This window comes from Perognathus longimembris, chromosome 28, assembly GCF_023159225.1.
Source record: "Perognathus longimembris pacificus isolate PPM17 chromosome 28, ASM2315922v1, whole genome shotgun sequence".
NCBI classification, from domain to species: Eukaryota; Metazoa; Chordata; class Mammalia; order Rodentia; family Heteromyidae; genus Perognathus; species Perognathus longimembris.
Genome location: NC_063188.1, coordinates 104,046,124 through 104,070,856, shown reverse-complemented (window position 1 = coordinate 104,070,856; position 24,733 = coordinate 104,046,124). Strand labels below are relative to the sequence as shown.

The 24,733-nt window shown below is 42.5% G+C and overlaps 1 protein-coding gene across 2 annotated transcripts in view; it reads left to right on the top strand.

Moving 5' to 3' along the window:
- Txlng (taxilin gamma) overlaps window positions 1-24,733 on the top strand; it is a 65,069-nt gene that overhangs the window by 21,062 nt on the left and 19,274 nt on the right. For both annotated transcript variants that reach the window (XM_048336837.1, XM_048336838.1), the window contains exons 2-4: window positions 7,990-8,293; window positions 14,053-14,144; window positions 24,026-24,196. In XM_048336837.1, coding sequence (XP_048192794.1) covers window positions 7,990-8,293; window positions 14,053-14,144; window positions 24,026-24,196 — 567 coding nt within the window. The remainder of the gene's footprint in view (window positions 1-7,989; window positions 8,294-14,052; window positions 14,145-24,025; window positions 24,197-24,733) is intronic.

Here is a 24,733-nt window from a genome sequence, read left to right as displayed (position 1 = left end):
TCTCTCTTTAGCTCTTTTGCCCATTTCCTAATAGGTTTATTGGGCTTGGAGGGGCTTAGTTTTTTGAGTTCTCTGTAGATGACAGATATCAGGCCTTTGTCTGTTGCTGTGCTGGTAAATATCCTTTCCCATATCGTTGGCTGTCTTTCTATTTTGGTGGCTATGACCTTAGCTGTGCAGAAACTTTTTAATTTGTAGTAGTCCCATTTGTTGAGTCTTTCCCCTATTTGTTGTGCGCCTGGGACTCTATTCAGGAAGTTCCTTCCTGTGCCTATAAGTTCTAGTGTCTTTCCTACTCTGTCCTTCAGTAGTTTCAAGGATTCAGGTCTGATGTTGAGGTCCTTGATCCATTTTGAGTTGATCTTGGTGCATGGTGATAGGCTTGGGTCTACTTTGAGTTTTCTGCATATGGCTGCCCAGTTCTCCCAGCACCAGTAGTTGAAGAGGCTATGTTTATTCCATTGTATGTCTTTAGCTCCTTTGTCGAATATCAGTTGGCTGTAAGAGTGCGGTTTTATTTCTGGGTCTTCAATTCTAATCCACTGGTCTTCCGATCTGTTTTTATACCAATACCATGCTGTTTTTGTTATGATGGCCTTGTAGTAGAGCTTGAAGTCTGGTATGGTGATACCTCCTGCACTATGTTTTTTGCCTAGAATTGCTTTGGCTATTCTAGGTTTTTTGCTGTTCCATATGAACTTATGGATTGGTTTCTCTATTTCAGTGAAGAATGTGGCTGGGATTTTGATAGGTATTGCATTGAATTTGTATAACAATTTGGGCAGTATGGCCATTTTCACTATATTGATTCTGCCTACCCATGAGCATGGGAGGTCTTTCCATCTCCTTGTGTCTTCTTTGATTTCCCTTATTAGATTTTTGTAGTTTTCATTGAATAGGTCCGTCACGTCCTTGGTTAAGTTGATCCCTAGGTACTTTATTCTTTTTTTGGCTACTGTAAATGGAATCGTTTCCATAATTTCCTTTTCTGTTTGTCTATTGCTGGTGTACAGAAAAGCTGCTGACTTTTGTGGATTGATTTTGTATCCTGCTACTTTGCCAAATTGGTTTATTAGATGTAGGAGTTTGGGTACTGAGTTTTTTGGGTCCTTGAGATATAAGATCATGTCGTCTGCGAATAGGGATAACTTGATTTCTTCCTTGCCGATGTGGATCCCTTTGATGTCCTCCTCTTGCCTTATTGCTATGGCTAGGGATTCCAGTACTATGTTGAACAGAAGTGGGGAGAGTGGGCATCCTTGTCTTGTTCCTGTGTTTAGGGGGAATGATTTAAGTTTCTCTCCATTTAATATGATATTAGCAGTTGGTCTGTTGTATATGGCTTTTATTGTTTTGAGGAATGTTCCATCTATTCCTGTTCTCTCCAAAGCTTTTAATAGGTATGGATGTTGTATTTTGTCAAAGGCTTTTTGGGCATCGACTGAGATAACAATGTGATTCTTGATTTTAGTTCTGTTTATGTGGTGAATTACATTGATTGATTTACGGATGTTGAACCATCCTTGTGACTGAGGGATGAAGCCTACTTGGTCATGATGTATGATATTCTTGATCACTTTCTGGATCCTGTTAGCTAATATTTTATTGAGGAGCTTTGCATCTGTGTTCATTAGTGATATTGGTCTGTAGTTCTCTTTTTTTGTTGGATCTTTGCCTGGTTTGGGGATGAGTATGATATTAGCTTCGTAGAATGAGTTCGGGATTTTTCCCTCCGTTTCTATTTCGCGGAAGAGTTTGAGGAGTATTGGAATTAGCTCCTCACTAAAGGTTTTGTAGAATTCATTGGTGAATCCATCTGGGCCTGGGCTTTTCTTAGTAGGGAGGTTCTTGATTACCTCCTGTATCTCACCGTAAGTTATTGGTTTATTTAGTTGATTTATTTCTTCTTGGTTCAGTTTGGGCAGTTTGTACTTCTCTAAGAATTGATCCATTTCTGTAAAATTATTGTTTTTTGTTGAGTAGAGGTTTTGGAAATAGCTCCTTATGATTGTTTGAATATCGTGTGTATTTGTTGTAATTTTTCCTGTGGAGTCCCTGATTTTACGTATATGAGTCTCTTCTCTTCTTTTTTTTGTGAGTCTTGCAAGGGGTCTGTCAATTTTGTTTATTTTCTCAAAGAACCAGCTTTTAGTCTTATTTATTTGTTGAATGGTCTTTCTATTTTCAATCAGATTTATCTCTTCTTTAATCTTTGTAATCTCTCCCCTCCTAGTCGTTTTAGATTCTGTCATTTCTTGTTTCTCCAGTTGTTTTAGTTTCATCGTGAGGGTATTCACCTGCTCTGCTTCCATTCTTTTAATGTGGGTACTGAGTGCAATGATCTTGCCCCTCAGTACTGCCTTAGCTGTGTCCCATAGGTTTCTTTGTGATGTGTTTTCTTTGTCATTGTGGCTTATGAATTCGTTGATTTCATCTTTAATTTGATCTGTGGCCCAAGTGTTGGATAGCAGCGTGGGGTTTAGCCTCCAAGAGTGTGTATAGGCTCTGTGGTATCCTTTGTTGTTGAGGGTTACCTTTAATCCACTGTGATCAGATATAATACATGGGATGATGTCAATTCTTTTGTATTTGCTGAGGTTCTTTGTGTGGGCTATGACGTGGTCTATTTTGGAATATGATCCATGGGCTGCTGAAAAGAAGGTGTATTGGGTCTCTGTAGGGTGGAAGGTTCTATATAGGTCTGTTAGATCCATTTGGGCAATGGTGTTATTTAGGTCCTCAGCTCCCTTACTAATCCTCTGGGTGTTGGATCTGTCTCTTGGAGAGAGAGGAGTATTAAAGTCACCCACTATGATTGTGTTTGCATCTATCTTGCTCTGTAATTCTGTGAGAATTTGCTTGACATATGTCGGGCCTCTTTTGTTCGGTGAGTATACATTTATCACCGTGATGTCTTGATTCTGGATTTTTCCTTGTATCAATATGTAGTGTCCTTCTTTGTCTTTTTGAGTGGACTTTAAAGAGAAATCCAGCTTGTCTGAGATCAGGATGGCTACACCTGCCGTTTTGGTGGGTGCATTTGCTTGGTAGATCTTGCTCCATCCTTTCATTCGAAGCCTGTTTTTGTCCCTTGCTGTAAGGTGGGTCTCTTGTAGACAACAGATGTCAACTTTTTGCTTGCGGATCCATTCTGCCAGTCTGCTCCTCTTGATCGGGGAGTTTAAGCCATTTATATTTAAAGAGATCAAGGATAAGGGTGTTTTTTCTCCTTCCATTTTCTTGTTGGGCTGTTTTTTCCTGTTGTTTTTTTTTTTTCTTCTTGTCTTTAGTGAGCTTGTGTTTCTGCTGGACTTTGGCTATTGAAGTTTCTTTCTGAGTCTGTCTGTGTGTCTTTTACGATCTCTGTTGGGTGGGCTTCCCCTCTTAATATTCGCTGTAGGGCTGGTTTTTTATTCACATACTCCTTTAGCTCCTCTTTGGTGTGGAAAGATCTGGTTCTCCCTTCGAATGTGAACTCCAGTTTCGCTGGATATTTGATCCGAGGTTGTAAATTGTTATTCTGAAGTACTTGGATGGTGTTCTTCCACTCACTTCGAGCTTGGTAAGTTTGTGTGGATAAGTCGGATGTTATTCGAATCCTCTTCCCATTGAAAAAAGTTTCCTTCTTCGCTTTGGCTGAATTCAGAATTTGCTCTTTAATCTTGAGGTCTGTAGTCTTGAATATTATGTGCCTTGGGGTGGTTTTCCTGGGGTCTGGCCTGCCAGGTGTCCTATAGGCTTCGGTTACCTGGATGGGGTCCCCTGTGAGATTGGGGAAGTTTTCTGCAATAACTTTATTGAGAACATGTTTAAGCCCTCTGCTCTGATATTCGGCTCCTTCTTCTATTCCAATTATACGCAGATTATATCTCTTGTCTTTGTCCATTAGTTCCTGGAGTAATCTTCCCTGAAGCTTCACCTTTTCTTGGAGTGTGGTCATTTTCTGGTTGTTGTCAGCTGCTTCATCGTCCAGGCGAGAGATTCTGGATTCCATATGGTCCACTCTTTGTGTTATGGTTTCAATTGCGGAGTTTATGGATGTCAGAGAGCTATTCATGGTTGTCATATCAGCTCTGATCGTGGAAATTTCTTCCTTTAAAGAGTTGTATTTTAAATCTATTTTTTCATGCATTTCAATTCTCAGGGTGTGGAGATTTTCTTTAAAGGCGGCTTGCATTATATCCATTTTTGCTTCCATTTCTTTAAACGAGGCTTGCATTGTATCCAGTTTTGCTTCCATTTCTTTCTTGGCTTCCTGGGTGTCCTTCCAGATTTCCGCTCTAAACTCCTGGAATTGTTTTCTGATTTCATTTCTGACGGTTTCGATCATTCCTGTTAACATGTCCTCATTTGCTTTTTTATTCTCCATCTCCTCTCCAGTCGTGCTGCTTTTTGGAGCTGGCGAGTTGGCTTGTCCTTTGATGAACTGAGTTATGTTTCTTTGTGATTTGCGCATCTGGAAGTCTGTGTAGTTCTTCCCTCCCTTCTGTGTAGGCGTGTCTGCGTCAGCAGGTGCTGTCGCTGTGGCCCCGCCCACCAGTGCAGGGCACGCCTATCAGAGCGGGCGCTTTCGCCGGGGCCCCGCCCTCCTGTGCACTGTGAGTCCCCTACAACAGGCACTTAAGTGGGGTCTGCCTCCCAGAGCGAGCCCTGGGTTGTTGGGTTGTGCTTGCGCCCTCCCGCGAGTCCGTTGGGGGGGGGAAGCAGTATGTGTGGGGCCCAGTGGGATCGACTGACCGGGTGTGGCTTGGCACCCTCAGACCTCGCCTCCGCTTCGAGGAGGGGGAACGAGATCAGGCTCAGGTGACCCTGCTGGGCTGGTATTGCCCACCAGCGCCTGTGATTTTAGTTGTAAGAGTCCGCAAGGTCTAGGCGCCTCGGGTGGGGCTTGCCCTGCCGGCCGTCCCTGGCCCCTGTTGGGAAGGGGACGGGGCCGGTTCTGCCAGTTCAGGAACCTTTGGGGGCTTGGGGCTGTTCCGCCCTTCCCCTGCTAGACTGGCTTCCCAGTGCCTGCTGGGAGCTTCCCGCCTGATTTGGGGAATCTTTGTTCCCACGGGAGTGGGGAGGGGGAGGGAGGGAGATATATCGTCTTTGTCGGGCTTGGGTCTCCCGTTGGGGGAAGGGATTATGGGGGACTCACTTTTGCTGCTTTGTGTGCGTGTCCCGCACCGCCGTTGGCCCTTCAGGGGTTGGCGAAGTGTCGTGGTGGCTCCCCCGTTCCCTCTTTCTGCCGCGCTGGGTTCCCTTGTCCGAATCCGGTGTGGACCCGAACTTCTCGTCGCTGCCGGGTGTGTCTTGGTCCGCACCCTGCTTTGTGTCCGTGGGGTCTCCCGCTATATGGATTCTGCGCTCCTGGCAACCTGTCTGCCGATCGCCGGGTTTCCCTTTCCCAGCCTGACCCTGTTTGGGCCAGGGCCGGCTGGTGGGGGGAGGGTGCCCCGATTAATCTCCGGCTCCGTGTAGGTTTTCGGTTCTTCTTTTTTGCTCCTTTTTGTTTTCCTGCGTTTCTCCACTGCTTCTGGATGCTGGTTTTGCTGGGTTCTTGGTGGAGTGTTGGGTGTTGGAGTTCCCAGCTCGCTATTCAGTTGGTGCGAGTCGGGGTGCCTCCCTATTGTCTCGGCGCCATCTTTCTCCTCTCTTTAGCTTCTTAACTTAAGCCTGATGCTCTGTCACTTGAGCCACAGCTCCACTTCTGCCATTCAGTAGTTAATTGGAGTTAAGAATCTCTCAGGTTTGTCTATTCTGGCTAGCTTTGAAATCTCTGTCTTCAGATGTCAGTCCCATGAGTGGCATGAACCACCAATGCCTGGCCAAAGCAACCTATCTTTAATCTTTCTCCCTTGAGGAAAAAAATTTTGTTATATTGGAACTGTAATTCTTGAAAAAATATATACTTGTAATAAAACCTTGTTAAAGTAAAATACTTAGAAATTGTATGCAAATTGTTAAGTATATGAACTTAATGAATTTTTACAAAGTGAACATCTATTTCATGCCTTCCAGATCAGAACTAGAATTTCTTCAAACATCCCAGAAGGCCCTGCCTCCCAGTGATTAACACTCCTGATTAGCCTAGACTATTTTGATATATAAATACTTTCTCCCAGTGGGTGCTATTAGCACAACTTTCCCACAAAGTTAGGTCTGAAATTTATCTGTGTTGCTGCATCTAGCAGTAGTTCATCCTCATTTCTGGATAATATAGACATAGTCTCTATTCTTCTCCTGATAGAAATTTGAGTTGATTCCATTTTAGGGCCATTGTTAATAGTGTTGCTTTAAACATTCTTGGCCTCTGTATGCACATATGTACACACTTGGGTAAATTCCTTGGAGTAGAGTTAACTGGGTTAGATGGTATCCATCCATATTGCCAAAGAGTTTTTAGAGTGGCACTGCCAATTCGTTCTTCCAGAAAAGCACAATAGCTTGATTTAAACATTCGACTGTGGATGAAAATGTTTCAGTTTCCTCTCCATCCTCTCTTCCTCTGATATTTTCAATAATTTTTATTCATTTGAATGTATTATAACTTGAAATAATAAATCTCTGCTCTCCAGTTAAGTAAATGAATGCATAAATAATTTGGGGCTGGGTGCCAGCAGCCCATGCCTGTAATCAATCCTAGCTACCCAGGAGGCTAAGATCTGAGGATTGTGGTTCGAAGCCAGCCTTGGCAGGAATGTCCATGAGACACTTACCTCAGAAAAAGCTGGAAGTAGTGCTGTGGCTCAAGTGGTAGAGCACTAGCCTTGAGCAAAAAAAAAATGCTCAGGGACAGACCCTAGGCCCTGAGTCCAAGCCCCAGGAGACACACACACACACACACACACACACACACACACACACACACACACACACAATATAAGGTAACAGGTTTAAGGAGAACACACACACACACACACACACACAGAAATATAGGCATCTTTACCACACTTACCATTTGCATTATTCATGATAGGGTGCATTAAAATATCAATCTCAAAATTTCTATGACTGAATAATGTGATGGAAGTTTATTACTTGTCCCTTAGTAGTCCAGTGTGGGCTTTCTTTGCAAGCAGGGGAGTTTTTCTATATGCATGTGGGCTTTAGGGACCCAAGTTACTTTCATCTTCTGGCCTATTCTCTTGTAAACATGTTTGTGACCTCTGCATTCAGCCAGAGTGGGTAAGAGATGGTAGAGACAAAACATCTTCTAAGCATTGAAATCTGGTTGAGGAGTGACAGTCATCAACTCTGCTCACACTCCATTCCTGTGGATATCATGTGTGGGAATTTTACCTAGATGTTGGGGCTGAGAAATGTCCTTGGCTGGGCACTTGTCCCGCAGGTGCCAGCTCTAGAAAATGTTAGGAAAGCTAGCTTTTGGTGGAAAGCTAGCTAGCCATCTCTGCTGTCCTCAGCTCTTTGAGGATAAGACTAGAATGCAGGACAATTAAGTTTTGAAATGGTACTAACTATAACAGCGAATTTTTGTAGGAAATAAGCCTAGATTTATAGCTAAATAACATTTCTTTCTTCCTTCAGTACTATTTAATCGTATGACAAAAAGCATGTTTCTATTGGCTTATGTTATTTTTATAGAAGAGAGTTTCGTTGTTACATTCCCACACATGTTTACAATATGTATAATGTTTTAACATTATTTTTGGTGGTACTAGGGATGGAACCCAGGGGTGTGCATGCTAGGCATTGTACCAGTGAGCTCTGTGTGTGTGTGTGTGTGTGTGTGTGTATGTAGATAGATGGTCAGACACACACACACACACACACACACACACACACATCTCCCCAGCCTTATTTTAACTTTATTACCCTTATACTAAGGGTGACTACGTTAGTCACCAATCAATAAACTTAGAAACTTCCATATTCCAAACTACTAAGAAAAAAAAAATGTTAAGCTGTGATGGGGCCATTGGTTTTAACTATGGATTATATTTGATTTAACCCCCTCTTTTATCTTTTCTCTTCTTCCCCTTCTAGTTTGAAGTTGGCACAATGGAAGAAGCTGGAGTTTGTGGGCTAGGGGTGAAAGCAGATAGGTTGTGTAACTCTCAGTCAAATGATATTCTTCAACATCAAGACTCCAGTTGTGGTGGCACGACTAACAAGCATTCACTGGAAGGGGACGGAGGCAGTGACTTTATAACAAAGAACAGGAATTTGGTGAGCCCAGCGTATTGCACACAGGAGTCAAGAGAAGAGATTCCTGGGCAGGAAGCTCGAACTGGGCCTCCTGATGGCCAGCAAGATTCAGAGTGCAGCAGAAACAAGGAGAAAACCTTAGGTAATAATTTCTGCATACTATTTGGACATTTTCACGTATTGCTCATTTTACTCATTGTCTGTAGTACAGGTGACCATGAACATGGTTAGTTTGGAGATGCTTAGCTAATGCTTTTACTGTCTTGGTGAGGCCAATCTGTATGTCTGTTTTGGATATGGGTAGGAAGTGAAAACAGCGGAGTATTCAGCTTAGTTCATTCTCTAAATAACCAAGAATTAGCTTCCTTCACAAAATTTAGGTATAACCAGACAGAAGTGGTACTTGACTTGCCCTATTTGCATCTTTATTGTATTCTGATAGAAAATTATGTGAAAACTATTTATTTGATCAGTTATTTTAAAGACTAGGCACAAGACTTTGATGGCAAAGTAGGTATCTATAGTAGGCTGGCTTTCCAAGGATATTTTTCTCTCTCCCACTATGTAATTTGTGATTTAGATCAAGATTGTAATCTGTTAAATCAAACAGAATTTGAAACCCTCTTTCTTGCATTTTAGTCTTACTCTTGTTACTCAAGTTTTATGCTTATTAAAGATCTAAGATTTACAGTGTATGGTTTGCATAGTTTTATATGTAACTGTAAGTTGGAATTATCCGTATTAAAACTAATTTTCTTCTATACTAGAAATGAAAAAAAATACAGAAATAGGAAAAGTGATTTTAATTTCTTATGCATAGGACATATTTCTTAAATCAGTATCCCTGATTATGTGTACAAAAACTGATATAGCCTGAAAAAGTAACACATAAGCCAGGCTTGGTGACTGATGTCTATAATCCTAGCTACTCAGGAAGTTGGCACCAGGAGCATTGTGGTTTAAACCCAGCAAGCCAGGCCAGGCAGAAATGTCTGTGAGACTGTTTTCAATAATTCAGCAAAAAGCTGGGATGGAAGCATGGCTTAAGTGGTAGCTCACCAATTGAGCAAGCAAGCCAGGCCAAGAGCACTAGGCTGAGTTTAGGTCCTAGTACTGATACAACAAAATAAATAAATAAATACAATGCTACATATGACTAAACAATTCTACTTGTAGATATGTATACCCAGGAGGATTGGAAATTTGTGTGCACAGAAGCTTATACAGGAATGTTGTTGGCAGTTTTATACATAAATTACTCAAAAATGGAAGCAACATAATATCCATTGGATAATGAGTGGATAGATAATTTATGGTGTTATCCTCATGATGGCATATTAGCCACAAAATGGAATGAAGCATTGATCCATCCTACATGAATGACTACTATAAAACAATTTTTTTTTTTTTTGGCCAGTCCTGGGCCTTGGACTCAGGGCCTGAGCACTGTCCCTGGCTTCTTCCCGCTCAAGGCTAGCACTCTGCCACTTGAGCCACAGCGCCGCTTCTGGCCGTTTTCTGTATATGTGGTGCTGGGGAATCGAACCTAGGGCCTCGTGTATCTGAGGCAGGCACTCTTGCCACTAGGCTATATCCCCAGCCCTATAAAACAATTTTTAAAATGAAAGATTCCAGACACAAAAGGCCACGCATTATATGATTTCATTATATATGTAATGTCTAGAATTGGCAAAATCATGGAAACAGAAAGTAGATTTGTAGTTGCCAGAATTGAGAGGATAGAAAAATGAGGAGTGTCTGCTAGTGGGAAAGGAATTCTTTTAGGGGTGATGAAAATATTCTGGAATTCAGACAGTGGTAGTGGTTGTATGACTTTGTGAATATACCAAATTATATACTTTTTTCTTCACGATGATGGGGATAAATTGTATACTTTAAATTTGAAAATAGAGGAGCTGGGCATTGGTGACTCACACCTATTCGGGAGGCTGAGATCTGAGGTGTGCTATGAGAGCCTTTAGTCCCAGCTATATGGGAGGCTGAGGCAGCAAGATCATTGGACCCACCAGTTCAAGGCCAACTTGGCAACACAGTAAGGTCTTATTGCTGAAATATTTTTTTGTCGGTCATGGGACTTGAACTGTCATGGGCCTTGGTGCTGTCCCTGAGCTTTTTTGCTCAAGGCTGCTGATCTACCACTTTGAGCCACAGTACTACTCCTGGTTATCTGGTGGTTAATTGGAGATAAGAGACACACAGAAAGGACTTTCCTGCTTGGACTGGCTTTGAACTGGCTTTGAACCACGCTCCTCAGATCTCAGCCTCCTGCTAGAATTACAAGCATGAGCTTGTAATTTGTTTGTTTGTTTTTTGCCAATCATGGGGCTTGAACTCAGGGCCTGAGCACTGTCCCTGGCTTCTTTTTGCTCAAGGCTAGCACTCTACCACTTAAGCCACAACGCCACTTCTGGCTTTTTTCTACATATGTGGTGCTGAGGGATCGAACCCTGGGTTTCATGTATACTAGATGAGCACTTTACCACTAGGCCATATTCCCAGCCCCGCCCCCGAAGAATTTTTAAAAGGTGAATTATAGGTAATGAAAATTCTCTCTAAAAAATAAATGCCAGGGGCTGGGAATATGGCCTAGTGGTAAAGTGCTTGCCTCATATACGTGAAGCCCTGGGTTCGATTCCTCAACACCACATATGTAGAAAAAACCAAGAGTGGTGCTGGGGCTCATGTGGTAGAGTGCTAACCGTTTTTTTTTTGGGGGGGGGGCAGTCCTGGGGCTTGGACTCAGGGCCTGGGCACTGTCCCTGGCTTCTTTTTGCTCAAGCCTAGCACTCTGCCAACTTCAGCCACAGAGCCACTTCTGGCCTTTTCCATATATGTGGTGCTGAGGAATCGAACCCCCAGGGCTTTATGTATATGAGGCAAACACTGTTGCCACTAGGCCATATTCCCAGCCCTGCTAGCCTTGAGCAAAAAGAAGCCAGGTACAGTGCTCAGGCCCCGAGCCCCAAGCCCCAGCACTGGCAATAACTAAGTAACTAACTAACTAAATGCCAGGAATGGGAATGTGGCTTAGTGGTAGAGTGCTTGCCTTGCATGTATGAAGCCCTGGGTTCAATTCCTTAGTACCACATAAGCAGAAAGATCCAGAAGTGCCACTGTGGCTCAAGTGATAGAGTGCTAGCCCTGAGCTGAAGCCCTGGGATAGTGTCCATGCCCTGAGTTCAAGCCCCAGGACTGGCAAAAAAAAATGTCCTAGCATCCCAAAAGCAAAACAGGAAGACAGTTTGAGATTTAACTTCCACCTCCTTCTTCCCCTACCCCCAAGACCAAATACTAAATACCAAAATCACTTTATGCTATAGTAAATCCTTGATCTGTTATTCCTGTAAAACTGCTGTTGAAAAAAGTCACACATGCTCAGTTTGTGGAATTCAGTACCGTGCTGAAGATATTAGATTCCTTTTTTTTTTTTTTTTTTTTGCCAGTCCCGGGGCTTGAACTCAGGGCTTAAACACTGTCTCTGGCTCAAGGCTAGCACTCTACCACTTATGCCACACCCCCACTTCTGGCTTTTTCTGTATATGTGGTGCTAAGGAATCGAACTCAGGGCTTCATGTATGTATGCAAGGCGAGTGAGCACTTTACCACTAGGCCATATTCCCAGCCCCTCATTTTTTTTCTATAGCACTGCCCAACTCCCTGCTACTCATGTGGCCCCTTTCAGCAAATCTATTAGCTTCTTTTTTTTTTGCCAGTCCTGGGCCTTGGACTCAGGGCCTGAGCACTGTCCCTGGCTTCTTTTCGCTCAAGGCTAGCACTCTGCCACTTGAGTCACAGCACTACTTCTGGCCATTTTCTGTATATGTGGTGCTGGGGAATCGAACCCAGGGCTTCATGTATACGAGGCAAGCGCTCTTGCCACTAGGCTATATCCCCAGCCCCAAATCTATTAGTTTCACTTCATCACCTCAACTAAGCATAGGTATTTTTTTTTTTTTTTTGGCCAGTCCTGGGCCTTGGACTCAGGGCCTGAGCACTGTCCCTGGCTTCTTCCCGCTCAAGGCTAGCACTCCTCCACTTGAGCCACAGCGCCGCTTCTGGCCGTTTTCTGTATATGTGGTGCTGGGGAATCGAACCTAGGGCCTCGTGTATCCAAGGCAGGCACTCTTGCCACTAGGCTATATCCCCAGCCCAAGCATAGGTATTTTTAACCTTGCTTTTTGGGCACAATTTGCTTCTTTTTTTTTGTTTGTTTGTTTTTGTTCTGGTACTAGGACTTAACTCAGCCCTTAGCTTTGTCAGCTCAAGATTGACACCCTACCATTTGAGCCACAACACTACTTCCAGCTTTTAGGTGGTTAATTGGAAATAAGAGTCTCACAGAGGGCTGGGGATATGGTCTAGTGGCCAGAGTGCTTGCCTTGTATACATGAAGCCCTGGGTTCAATTCCCCAGCACCACGTATGCAGAAAACGACCAGAAGTGGCGCTGTAGCTCAAGTGGCAGAGTGCTAGCCTTGAGCAAAAAGAAGTCAGGGACAGTGCTCAGGCCCTGAGTTTAAGGCTCACGACTGGCAAAAAAAAAAAAAAAAAAAAAGAATCTCACAGACTTTCCGGCCAGGGTTAGCTTTTAACCATGATTCTCAGATTTCAGCCTCCTGAGTAGTTAGGATTACAGGCATGAGACACCAGCACCTGACTCATCATTGCTTTTTTGGAGTTACATCTTCACATAAGTAAGTCTAAGGAGACGTTTAGCAGAATATACAGTGACTTCAGCACAAGTAATGACAAAAATGGATTGACAGAGGGTCTCTGTACCCACTAAGGTACAGAATGTTTGTGATGGAATTGATAATTTTTGTTTTTGATTTTTTTTGTGTGTGGTACCATCCTGGGGCTTGAACTCAGGAGGCTGGGAGCTGTCCCTGAGCTTTTGTTTTCAAGACTAGCACTCTACCACTTGGGCCACAGTTCTACTTCAGGCTTTTTTGGTGCTTAAGTGCGGATAAGAGTCTCATAGGCCTTCGTGCCCAGGCTAGTTTTGAACCAGGATTCTCAGATCTCTCCGTCTCTTGAATACCTCAGGTTACAGGCGTGAGCCAAAGTGCCTGGTATCCAACATCCTTAAAATACTGCTTAGGTTCTTTTCCTCATGGGAATTATCTTGCTATCCTTTATTTGCAATTAACTTGATTAACACAAGTAATATTGTTTGTAGTAAATCACTAGAAAATAAGGTATTTAAATTGTTCATAGGAAAGGATAATCTGTCACCAGTGTTTGTCATTTTAGATAGGCAAAGTATAATACTAATTGAAAATCCTTTTGAACTTGCCTCTGTATTTGTACTTGGTTAGGAGGATGCTATTAAATTTATTCTCTGCCCTTTGTAATTTCCTTTGTTTTTTTTACTTGGACGTCAGCAATTAGGCAAGGGAATTTTTAAGCCTTAAATGAGAGTTCTTAGAAATGGTGTTAGTGAAGGAGTTAAGAAATTTGGGGTTGGGATGGGGAGCAGGGGGGTTGCCTGTGACCAGAATTTAAAAAAATAGCTTTCTTCTTCCTACCCTCCTCCCTTATTCTTATTCTTCTTTTTGGGGGATGGAGATCAAACCCTGGGCATGCTAGCCAAGTGCTCTACCATTGAGCTCAGCCCCCCAAATAGCTTTCTTTTCTTTTTCCCTTTTGATCATACTGGGATTTAAACTTAAGGTCTTTGCTTGGTTGGCTTGTACTGTAATGATGAGCCATTCCTCCAGCCCTACTTTGGTAATTGAGCTGGGAAATAGTGTATTAGGTATAGGTATAAACTATTATTTTACTCTGGATTTAGGAACATGAGAAGTGTTGGTAGAATTTACAAGTTGGATTTGATCTCATTCTTCTTCAGGGACTTATTTCTTATCTTGTTAATCATCAGGAAAAGAAGTTTTATTACTGATGCAAGCCCTAAACACCCTTTCAACCCCAGAGGAGAAGCTGGCAGCTCTCTGTAAGAAATATGCTGATCTTGTGAGTATTAAGTCAAGGGTGTAAAGGCCACATTAAATATGGCAGACTGTGTGTATGCTTGATAAGCTTTTGCATATGTAATTTTGATAGAGCTTAAAATGTAAAATTAATATTTTGTTCCAAAACTGGAGAGTCCGATTCCTTGGGGCTTTTTATTAGTTACATAATTAGGTTTAATAAGGTAATATATAGACAATGTGATAGTGCTAAGATGTGGTATAGATTTGCTTTTTTACTTGAGGATGCGGTCTTACTTTGTTGCTCATACTAGTCTCCAACTCCTGGGCTTAAGTGATCCTCCTGCCTTAGCCTCCTGAATAGCTGGATATCCAGGCTTGTGCCACCATGTCTCATGTGACTGGCATAGATTTTCGTGTGTTTGTGTGTGTGTGTGTGTGTGTGTGTGTGTGTGTATGCTTGTGCACATGCATGGTGTGCACATGTTCCAATCTGAGGGCTTGAACTCAGGGTCTGGGTGCTGTCACTGGGCTCTTTTGTTCAAGGCTAGCACTCTACCACTTGAGTCACAGCGCCACTTCTAGGTTTTCTGGGTCTGATTAATTAGAGATAAGAGCCTCTCAGATTTTTCTACCCAGGCTGGCTTTGACCTTGATCCTCAGATCTCAACCTCCTGAGTAGCTAGGATTACTGGCATTACAGGCACCAGTGCCTGGCTCTCCCTAACCTTTTTTTTTTTGCTCAGGGTTATCATTCTACCGCTTGAGTCACGATTCCACTTTTGGCTTTTTTTGCCAGTCTTGTGGCTTGAACCTGAGACTTGGGCACTGTCCCTGCGCTTCTATTGCTCAAGGCTAGATCTCTACCCCTTGAGCCACGGTGCAACTTCCAGCTTTTTCAGTTTATGTGGTACTGAGGAATTGAACTCAGAACTTCATGCATGCAAGGCAAGCACTCTACCACTAAGACACATTAGCAGCCCACTTTTAGCTGTTTTGGGGTGTTTAATTGGAGAGTTAAGTCTCCTGGACTGCATGTGAATCTCATAGACTTCCTGCCCACTCTGGCTTCAAACTGATCATCATATCTCAGCCTCTTGAGTAGTTAGGATTACAGGCATGAGTCTGTACCCAACTCTGGCATAGTTTTTCAAAATTTTTTTGCCAGTTCTGGGGCTTAGACTCAGGGCTTGAGCACTGTTCCTGAACTTCTTTTACTCAAGGCTAGCATTCTACCACTTGAGCCACAGTGCCCCTTCCGGCTTTTTCTGTTTATGTGGTACTGAGGAATTGAACCCAGGGCTTCATGCATGCTAGGCAAACACTCTACCGCTAAGCCACATTCCCTGCCCCCTGGCATAGATTTTCTAAAACTCAATTTTAGAGTTCTTTCAAAGTAAGCATCTTGATTTCAGTGTGGTGCCCTATATGCCAGGTATTTGTGGTGTAGTGGTTCCTGTATTTCACTTTTTTTGGTGTGGATTACAGGGGCTTGAACACTAGAATCTGTGCTCTTCCTTGGCATTTTTGCTTACAGTTAGCACTCTCATTTGAGCCACACCTTCATCCCTGCTTTTTTCTAGTTTTGAGGTGGAGTCTATTGAAATTTTCTGCCTGAACTGGCCTCAAGCCATTATCCTCCAGATAGGTATCCTAGGTAAATATAATTGTAGATGTGAGCCACTGGGCTGTATTCAACATTTTCTTACAGGAATTCTAGAGATAATGATTAGGCTTTTTGATTGAAGTGTTGCGAGTTAGATGAAATAATCTAATGAGACAAATGCTGTGTCTCAACACAAACACGTGTGTTCTCTCTCTTTCTCTCTCTCTATATATATAGATAGATAGATATCCCTGTTTTTTATTTTTAAATGAGTAGTTTATTGGAGATAAGAGTCTCATGGACTTCTCTGCCTGGGCTAATTTTGAACTGTGATCCTCAGATCTCAGCCTCCTGATAGGAATACAAGTACGAGCCACCAGTGCCCGGCTAGGATATATTTATTTAGCAACTATTATTTGCCAGGTTATTTTTTTTCTCTTCCAAATAATTTACCTCAGGGCTGGGAATGTGGCTTAGTGGTAGAGTGCTTGTCTAACATGCATGAAGCCCTAGGTTCGAATCCTCAGCACCACATACACAGAAAAAAGCCAGAAGTGGCACTGTGGTTCAAGTAGTAGAGTGCTAGCCTTGAGCAAAAGAAGCTCAGGGACAGTGTCTAGGTCTGGAGTTCAGTCCCCAGGACTGGCAAAAAAAGGATTTACCTCATGATTTTATTCTGGCCTGCATTTTTTCAGGTAGCATTAATTATCTCTGTGAAATTGTAAAAGTAATCTCAATGTGGAAGCCATGCCATCCTACTACTTAAATTGAAGAATAAGAAAAGTTGAGCTGGGTGAGTTTAAGGCCAGCTTGGGTTATGTTGTAAGACCCTGTCTCAATAATCCAAAATAAAGAATGGAAAAGCCACAACCCTTTGAAGGAAAAGTTGTGGAAACTTTTACAGTAAGTGGTTTTAATATAAATTATTAGAGTTAATTATATTTTTATGCATTTTCATCTCTTAGAACAATTGTTTCATATTATAAACTATTTCTTTTGCTTGTCAATGACTAGCTCAAAGAAATGAATGTTCAACAAATGACAGTTACTTCCCATCAGTTAAGAAAGTGGTCCTGGTCTGCCCTGTTTAGCTGAGTCTCCGCAGTCTGGCACCTTCCACTATTTGGAGCAGGAAGTTTGTGGCCCAAACTCTTCTGGGCCACAAGTTACTGCAATGATGGCAGTAACTGTGTTTGCTAGTTTCAGGAAAGGAAGGTTTCCATGGGTTATGGCTATAGGCCAATTCCTGTTGGTGCTATTTGCATGAGAATCATGCAAGTAGTGGTGGGAAAAAGAAAAGAACAGGAAAAGAAGGGAGGGGCGGAGGGAGGGAGGGAGGAAGGATAGGGAAGAAAGAAAAGGGAAAAAACGTAAAACTGTAAGCTGGGTGCTGGTAGCTCATTCCTGTAATCCTAGCCACTCTGGAGGCTGAGACCTGAGGATCACAGTTCGTAGCCAGCCTGAGCATGAAAGTTCCTGAGACTCTAATCACCAATTAACCACAAAAAAGCTGGAAGTGGGCCTATTTTCAAATGGTAGAACACTAGCCTTGGGCAAAAATCACTCAGGGACAGCACACAGGTCCTGAGTTCAAGTCCCAGGAGAGGTACAAAAAAGCAAGACTGGCTTCGAACGTGGCCTAGTGGCCTTGCATGCATGAGGCTCTGGGTTCGATTCCTCAGTACCACATAAACAACAAAAGCCAGAAGTGCCGCTGTGCTTAAGTGGTAGAGTGTTAGCCTTGAGCAAAAAGAAGCTCAGGGACAGTGCCCAGGCCCTGAGTTCAAGCCCCAGGACTGGCAAAAAAAAACCCCAAAACAACCCCCCACCCCAAACTGTAGCAGTGTAGCTACTTGATACAGTGCTCTGAGAGCAGCAGAAAGCCCTGAATAATTTAGAAGATAGAGCAAGTATGTAGTCACTTCAACATTGCTCAGATGTTGACATATCATTGGAACTTTTGTGAACCTTCATATTCACTGAGTCTGAATTAAAAATATATTGTTGGGGCTGGAGATATGGCCTAGTGGCAAGAGTGCCTGTCTCATATACATGAAGCCCTGGGTTCAATTCCTCAGCACCACATATATAGAAAAGGCCAGAAGAGGCGCTGTGGCTCAAGTGGCAGAGTGCTAGCCTTGAGCAAAAAGAAGCCAGGGACAGTGCTCAGGCCCTGAGTTCATGACCCAGGACTGGCCAAAAAAATAATAATAAAAATATATTGTTATTATAAAGGTGATGAGCGAAAGAGCACATTTCTTTGTGGACAATGTCACCCCTTCCCTTTCTGGTGAATCTGCATTTTAACAAGCTTCCAGATGCTGATGCTGTACCATATCTGTAGGAACATGGGTTCTCGGGTGTTTCTGTTTAGTACTCTTCTTGTATGGTATCTGTCACTTTGCACCGTTACTCTAGTTATTACACTGACGTACAGTGCTCCTCTGTGGAAGCTCTGCTCAGTGTGATTGGCACCATCCATTGAGGAGATCCTGTTTCATGTTGACCAGGTCATATGGGTTTAAGAAACCATGGCATTTGAGCATGGATGGTATTAAGATCCTGTAACATTACTTCATATTGTTATTCTTGCCATTCCATAGTCCGTTTATTTAGATTATATTGTACTGGTAATAACCATAAGTATGATTGGGTAGGTGTATTTCACTCTTATTGTGTAGGTCCTGGAGTTTGAACGCAGGGCCTTGGTGCTGTCCCTGAGCTTTTGTGCTCAAAGGTAGTGCTCTACCACTTGAGCCACAGCACCACTTTCAGCTTTTTGGTGATTAATTAGAGGGAAGAGTCTCACGCACCCTCCTGCCCAGGCTAGCTTTGAACTGTGAACTACTTGAGCAACAGCACCACCTCTGGTTTATTCCGAATGGTTTATTGGAGATAAGAATCCCACAGACTTTTCAGCCCAGGCTGGCTTCGAACTGTGATCCTCATACCTCAGCCCTCCTGAGTAAGATTCCAGGTGTGAGCTACCCGCACCCAGCATCACTTTTTTTTAAAATGAGAAATATATTGGATATTCTTGGCCCATTTTTTTCTATGAATTTTTAATTTAGTAGTTCCGTGGGGCAAAAAACCCAAAAAAACCTATATGTGCATGTTTTGAAGTAGTGCTATCTTCCTATTTTTGTATGTGTGGGTCTTTGGGTTTGAACTCAGGACCTTGGTCCCTGAGCTTTTGTGCTCAAGGCTAGTGCTCTACCACTTGTAGTTTTTGAGTGGTTAATTGGAGATATGAGTGTCACGGACTTTCCTGCCCCAGCTGGCTTCAAATCACAGTTTTTAGATCTCAGCTTCCTGAGTGGCTAGGATTACAGGTATGAGCCAGGCTCTTGCTATTGTTTCTGAAGTTTGTTTTCAAGTCCTGAGCTCAGTGATCCTGGGATTTCAAAGATCATCTCATGCAATCTATACATGTATTGGAGAAGAATTGACATCCTCAGAGTGTCAATAGAATTTTTTTTGTTGGTCCTAGGGCTTGAACTCTGGGCCCTGGTGCTGTCTCTGAGGTCTTCAGCTCAAGGCTATTGCTCTACCACTTGAGCCACAACACCCCTTCTGGTTTTCTGGTGGTTAATTGGAGATAAGAGTCTCATGGACTTTCCTGCATGGGCTGGCTTTGAACTGTGATCTTCAGATCTCAGCCTCCTGAGAGTAGCTAGGATTACAGGCGTGAGCCACTGGGATCTGGCTCAATACAATTTTTTCTTTTTCTTTTCTTCTCTTTTTTCATTTGCCAGCCCTGGGGCTTAGACTCATGGCCTGAACACTCTCCCTGGCTTCTTTTTGCTCAAGGCTCGCACTCTACGAACTAGTGCCACTTCTGGGTTTTTCTGTTTATGTGGTGCTGAGGAATTGAACCCAGAGCTTCATTCATGTATGTGAGGCAAGCACTCTACCACTAGGCCACATTCCTAGTCCTCAATAGAATTTTTACAAGTGTCATAATACAGCTTGGCACACTGGCATGTTTGTAGTCCCCAGCTATTGGGATGGCAGAGATAGGAGAATTACTTGAGCCATTTTGTTGCCATGGCAACATAGTGAGAGACCCTGTCTCCAAATGTTAATAGGAACAAAAGGTGTTACCCTTATGGAAAATAATTTAGTTCTTTTTTTATTCTTATTTATTTATCCATTTATTTATTTATTATTATTTGTTTTGTTTTTGTTGCCAGTCCTGGGGCATGGACTCAGGGCCTGAGCACTGTCCCTGGCTTCTTTTTGCTCAAGGCTAGCACTCTACCTCTTGAACCACTGCACCACTTGCGGCTTTTTTCCATATATGCAGTGCTGAGGACTCGAACCCAAGGCTTCATGTATACTAGGCGAGCACTTTACCACTAGGCCATATTCCCAGCCCCAATTCAGTTCTTTATACACCATGCACAACAATGAGTTCCAAATGGATTAAGTGCTGAAATGTTAAAAGTTAAGCATTAAAGTTCTTAAGATATTGTTGAGATTGAAAATCAGTAATTTTCCACTCCTCTCTCAATAAAATTTCTTACAACATGGAAAGTATTGTCAGGGAAAGTATTGCACAAATTGACTTTATCGAATTTAGACTTCCCTTCAGCAGAAAATTCCTTACAAGAAAGTTAGAACATATTATACAACCAGGAGAAACATTTCCAACAAAATCAAGAGAAGATTTGGTTTCAAGAATATTTAAGAGAACACCACAAATGGTATGGAAATGACATCCGAGTGGAAAGCTGGCAGAAAACATGTAACAGGCACTTCATATAAGTGGAAAACAAAGACAAAAGAGTAACTTAACCTAAAGACCCATGAATATGAGAGAAGTGTTTTATTATAGTCAGTGGTCAGGAAAATGTAGATGAACACCACAGTGAGATTCCTTTATGTCTTTTATAGTGAGATAGATATGGCTTTGCATGTTATCCTATACAATGTTGTTGGGAATTTAAACTTTCCAGCTACTCTGGGTAAGTTTGGCAATATTATATGAATTGCACATTTAGAAATCATTGCCCAGGGGCTGGGAATGTGGCCTAGTGGTAGAGTGCTTGCCTAGCATGCATGAAGCCCTAAGGTTCGATTCCTCAGCACCACATAAACAGAAAAAGCCGGAAGTGGAGCTGTGGCTCAAGTGGAAGAGTGCTTGCTTTGAGCACAAAGAGGCTCAGGGACAATACCCACGCCCTGAGTTCAAGCCCCAGGACTGGCCAAAAAAAAATCATTGCCCAGCAACCCCACTTTTAGGTTTGCAACCAAGAGAAATTCTGGAATGTGTATACCAGGAAACATGAGAATGTTCCTACCACTGTAAGTAGTAACAAAACCTGGAGATAGTCCAAATGCCCATTAAAGTGTTTAAAAATAAAGAATACATGACAGAGGCCACATGTAGCTCACCAGTCCTAAAATATTTACTTGCCTGGACATTTACAGAAAAAAATTGCCAATCCTTGCACAGTAGTTATATATCAGCAATATGAATGAGTCCTTAGCAATGTATATAAATGATCAAATGTTTCTCTAAAAGAAAATAATGTAGAGTTTTGTTGCCCAAGACTCCCCATTTGCCACATGAGGAGGCTACTTTAAAGTGACCAGTTACTGCCAATTATTAGAAATGTTTAAAATTTTCAGTACCTTAGTTTCACTAGTTACAATAAAGTCACAAGTAGGGCTGGGAATATAGCTTAGTGGTAGAGTGCTTGCCCAGCATGCATGAAGCCCTGGATTCAGTTACTCAGCACCACATAAACAGAAAAAGCGGGAAGTATCACTGTAGCTCAAGAGGGAGAGTGCTAGCCTTGAACAAAAAGGAACCAAGGACAGTGCTCAGGTCCTAAGCCCAAGCAAAAAAAACCCCCCAAATAACAATAAAGTCACAAGAAAAACCAAAAAGGTGCGTGCGCTGGGCACTGTCTCTTAGCTTTTATTGCTCAAGATTAGCACTCTACCAATTGAGCCACAGCTTCACTCCTGACTTTTTGGAGGTTAGCTGGAGATAATTGTCTGACGGATTTTTCTGCCCACAAAGGCTTTGAACCATGATTCTCACATCTCAGCCTTCTAAGTAGCAAGGATTATAGTGTCAGCTTCTGGCATCTGGCTTGTTAGGTTTTTGGTGTTTTTTTTGGTTGGTTGTGGGGCTTGAACTCTGGGCCTGGGCACTGTCCCTGAGTTTTTCAGCTCAAGGCTTGCACTATTCCACTTGAGCCACAGTGCCACTTCCTATTTTCTGGTGGTAATTGGAAGATGAGTCTTACAGACTTTCCTGCTTGGGCTGGCTTTGAACAGCGATCCTCAGATCTCAGCCTCTTGAGTAGCAAGGATTACAGGCATGAGCCCACTGGCGCCCAGCAGTATTAAAAAAAAAATCCTTATTATCTTCCATTAGTTTTATAAGGGGAGGTTCATTGTGATATTTTCATATATGCATACAATGTACCCAACAACCTTATACCCTTCATCACTCTTCCTCACCTTTTGCCTCTTCCCTTTCAAACAGTTTCAAGTTTTTTTTTCTCGGTCAGTCATTCATGAACTCTGGGCCTGAACGCTGTCCCTGAGCTCTTCAGCTCAAGACTCTTGCTCTACCACTTGAGCCACATTGCCACTTTTTGTTAAATTTTGATAACATTTTTTGTCTGTCCTAGGGCTTGAACTCAGGGCCTGAGCACTGTCCCTGGCTTCTTTTTGCTCAAGGCTAGCACTCTACCACTTGAACCACAGCGCCACTTCTGTCCTTTTTTGTTTATATGGTTTGGAGGAATCAAACCCAGGGCTTCATGCATGCAAGGCGCACTCTACTGCCAAACCATGATCCCAGCCCTTTTTCTAAACTTTTAAAATAAGGTTTCACTATGTAGCTCAGGCTGGCCATGAATTCACAATTCATGAATTCACAATTCATCCTTCTGCCTCAGTGCTGGAATTATTGTTGTGTGCCACATCTAGCTCAACAAAGGTGTTCTTACAGATTCTCTGCAAGATGCACGTGTTTGTGTGTGTGTGAGTGTGTGTGTGCTTCTCTAAAAGATGCACGTGTGTGTGTGTTATGTGTGTATGCACACCCACACGTTATGCTTAGGGGCAATACGGGAGTTTGAACTCAGGGCCTTGGGCTTTCTAGGCAAGCTCTTGAAGTGCTTCCAGCCCGCTTGATATGTTTTGATAGACCACAAGGTGGCACTCAAAGAACAAGAGTTATGACTAAGCATCATTTCCTCCTTCAGAAAAAGCATCAGAAAGGTCAGTAAAGCTGCCATCTTAGCTGTAGTGTTGTTTTCACCTTGAAATAGCCATTTGTTTTGAACTTAAAATTGCAGCACTTTTCACAAAGAACGTTGGAGTACTGCTTTTATTAAGTTACAAATCAGTATTGTCTCTAGATATTATTTTAGAAAAATAATATTGATTCTTAAAATATCAGCTTTAAAAAAGAAAACAATGAACCACAAAGTACAATAACTCTATATTTTAGGTCAGGAGACATGGCTCACTGGTAGAGTACTTACCTAGGAAGTACAAGGCCCTGAGTTCAAACCCCAGTACTGCAAAAAATACCATAATTTATATTTGGATTTCAGTGTGCCTTTTGATGGGCATAAAATTGTCTAGCCAGATGCTCACCTATCGGGCAGCAAGTCAGGACATGTCTGGCCTTGGAACTGAGTTCGTGCTGGCCTTCAGCGTTGGTGGAAGTCTCAGCCAGAACCCATCAGTTCATATTCAGAAGGATCAATTAAGTCCAGAACGTGGGCAGTATTGCCAGTGGGCCTTGGAAAACTTCTGGAACAGGAAATGTCCAGTTGAAAACCCGGGGTTCTACCTGAAAGTTGGAGAGCTTACCCTGCCTGGAAGGGGAAAAAAGACCTGCACCTATTTAAAGCCTTTGGGGTAAGGCAAGTGAATCAAGGACTAAAGGTCAATATGGGAGCCAAGGAAGTTAGTGTGGAGCTTTTGAGGTTTAATTTGACTCTGAAAATCACAAAAGTAATGAAGATCATTTTTTCCTACTTACCCTAAATGTTGCTTGCTTTTGTATTACATCTGGAACACAGAGGAGGTTGGACATGTTAGATGATATAAAACAATTTAAATAAAACCACAGTATTTGGCTTTTTGTTGTTATTTCATTGTTTCTTCTTTTTCTCTGTTGGAGATTAGGTCCAGGACTTTGCTAAGCAAATGCTTTTATTGCTGAGCTGTAGCTCAGGCCAGAATTTGGCTCTTTAAAGACTACATAGGTCATACTGGAATTCTTCCAGCTTTAACTCTAAGGTCTTTGCTATACTTCCTAAATATAAAGTTCTTCATTTTAGCTGGAGGAGAGCAGGAATGTCCAGAAGCAAATGAAGATTCTGCAGAAGAAGCAAGCGCAGATTGTGAAAGAGAAAGTTCACTTGCAGAGTGAACACAGCAAGGCTATCTTGGCAAGAAGCAAACTGGAGTCTCTCTGCCGGGAACTTCAGCGACACAATAAGACTTTAAAGGTTAGTTTGTTGATTTTTCTGTTTTTCAAGAGGAACTTACTCAACTGGTTTTATAGTTACCTTATACCTGTTTGAAATGAAGCCATGTCTCTGCTTGGGCTGATATATGTGAGCTAACAACAGATTTTTCCTAAATTGTACTATCCCATTTGAGGAACAGCCCTTTAGTTCCCTCATTCTTGGTCCCACGTAGTCTATGTCCTGATGTTTATATCTCCTGCTCTCTTAAGCTCACAGTTGGCCAGGTTTCTGTTGTGTACCAATAGAGCTAATAACCATGAACACAAAGCTACTATGAAGTGAGAAACTAGAAAGGGACTTGGGTCATTGAGTCTGAGAAGGGAAAACTGCTGAGCTAGAATTGCCTGAGTCTCCTGGCCTACATGTAGCTCTTGGATGCTGAGTACAGGATAGTACAGCTATCCTATGACCAATTATAAAGGAGGAGTAAGCATGTATCCTAAGTTCAATTGGTATCCACAGGGAATGAGAGAAAAGAGCAGAACCATAGGAAAGAATCAGCCTTTAACAATGGGA